The following is a 1,287-nucleotide window of genomic DNA, read 5'->3' as shown; positions in this document are numbered from 1 at the left end:
AGACTGGATCAGAGCCGACGGGGAGTCGGACAGAGGCGACAACCAGCGGAGAGACGGGCGAGATTAAAGACTGTGACAAGGTCAGAACCGTCACCTCTGAGTGTATTCCAGAGTTAAACTCCCTGAAGGGGGCAGCAACAGGGTCAGGGTCTGATCGGTTCCTCATCAATCAGGTATTGATCCGTTGATCTGCCCTGATCATTCACAACTAAGACATCAGCTGCAGACGATGCATGTCAGTGAAACATCAGTCAGGACTGGACTCAGGACGTCTCGCCTGTTTTTATTCCTCCGCCCGGTGACGGTCAGAGAGGCAGCCATTTTGTTTTCACGTTGTCTGTCCGACTCAAGGATGAACCGATTAGACTTTGTGGTCAAAGGTCAAATTTTACTCAGTGGTTCATATTTTCTGTGACTGAACAAACAGGGTCGTGACCTGGAACTAGTGTGACGGAGGAGGAGGTTTGAAGCTCCTCCTCTCCTTCACTGACATTTAATCTTACTGTTTATTTTCCGTCTCAGGACTGTGACGAGGAGGCCAAGCAGAACGGAGGGGAGGAGAAGGACGAGGGGGAGGAAGAGGAGGAGAAGAAAGAGGAAGAGGAGGAGAAGACCAAGAAAGTGAGTTGGTTCTCCTTCATGCTGACGCTGACAATGTTTGTGGTGCCCGTGTTAATCCCACCTCCTCCTCTCAGGGCAGGAAGAGGAAACGCAGCATGTCAGCTGACAGCGGGGAGGGCAGCGCCTCCGACTCTGACTCCTCCCACTCGGAGGACGGAGAGAAGGAGGAAGATGACGAGAAGGAGGAGGAGGAGGAGGACAGAGAGGACGGTATGTACACATTTAATTACCGTCAGGAGAATGACTGAATCCTTAGTTAGAAATGGTTTCTAAAGTGTGTGTGTGTGTGTGTTTCAGAGCGCCGTAAAGAGCGAGGGAAGGAGAGGGAGAAAGAGGCTCCGGCGAAGCCCCGCCCCCTCCACCTCACCACCTCCCTGTTCATCAGGAGTATCCCGCCAGAAGTGTCCAAGGAGGAGATCACTGCTGTGAGAACACACACACACACACACACACACACACACACACACACACACACACACACACACACCGGTACTAACCTGACTGATGTGTGTGTAGTTGTGTCGCAGGTACCCGGGCTTCCTGCGGGTGGCGCTGTCGGACCCTCAGCCAGAGAGGAGGTGAGAACTGAAGGTTAATGTTGGAGCGACCAATCAGCCAGACCTGTGTGTGTGTGTGTCCGTGGTAATACTGTGTGTGTGTGTGTGT

General features: G+C 52.8%; 1 protein-coding gene across 1 annotated transcript in view; it reads left to right on the top strand.

Moving 5' to 3' along the window:
* Positions 1-1,287, top strand: part of LOC111662545 (serrate RNA effector molecule homolog) — a 9,752-nt gene that overhangs the window by 4,340 nt on the left and 4,125 nt on the right. The window contains exons 7-11 of the mRNA XM_087176670.1: positions 3-80; positions 523-621; positions 696-831; positions 919-1,046; positions 1,138-1,199. Coding sequence (XP_087032796.1) covers positions 3-80; positions 523-621; positions 696-831; positions 919-1,046; positions 1,138-1,199 — 503 coding nt within the window. The remainder of the gene's footprint in view (positions 1-2; positions 81-522; positions 622-695; positions 832-918; positions 1,047-1,137; positions 1,200-1,287) is intronic.

This window comes from Seriola lalandi, unplaced genomic scaffold, assembly GCF_002814215.2.
Source record: "Seriola lalandi dorsalis isolate HSWRI2012SDOR001 ecotype SW California unplaced genomic scaffold, Sedor1 jcf7180002054564, whole genome shotgun sequence".
NCBI lineage: Eukaryota > Metazoa > Chordata > Actinopteri > Carangiformes > Carangidae > Seriola > Seriola lalandi.
This window is presented reverse-complemented; position numbering and strand designations above follow the sequence as displayed.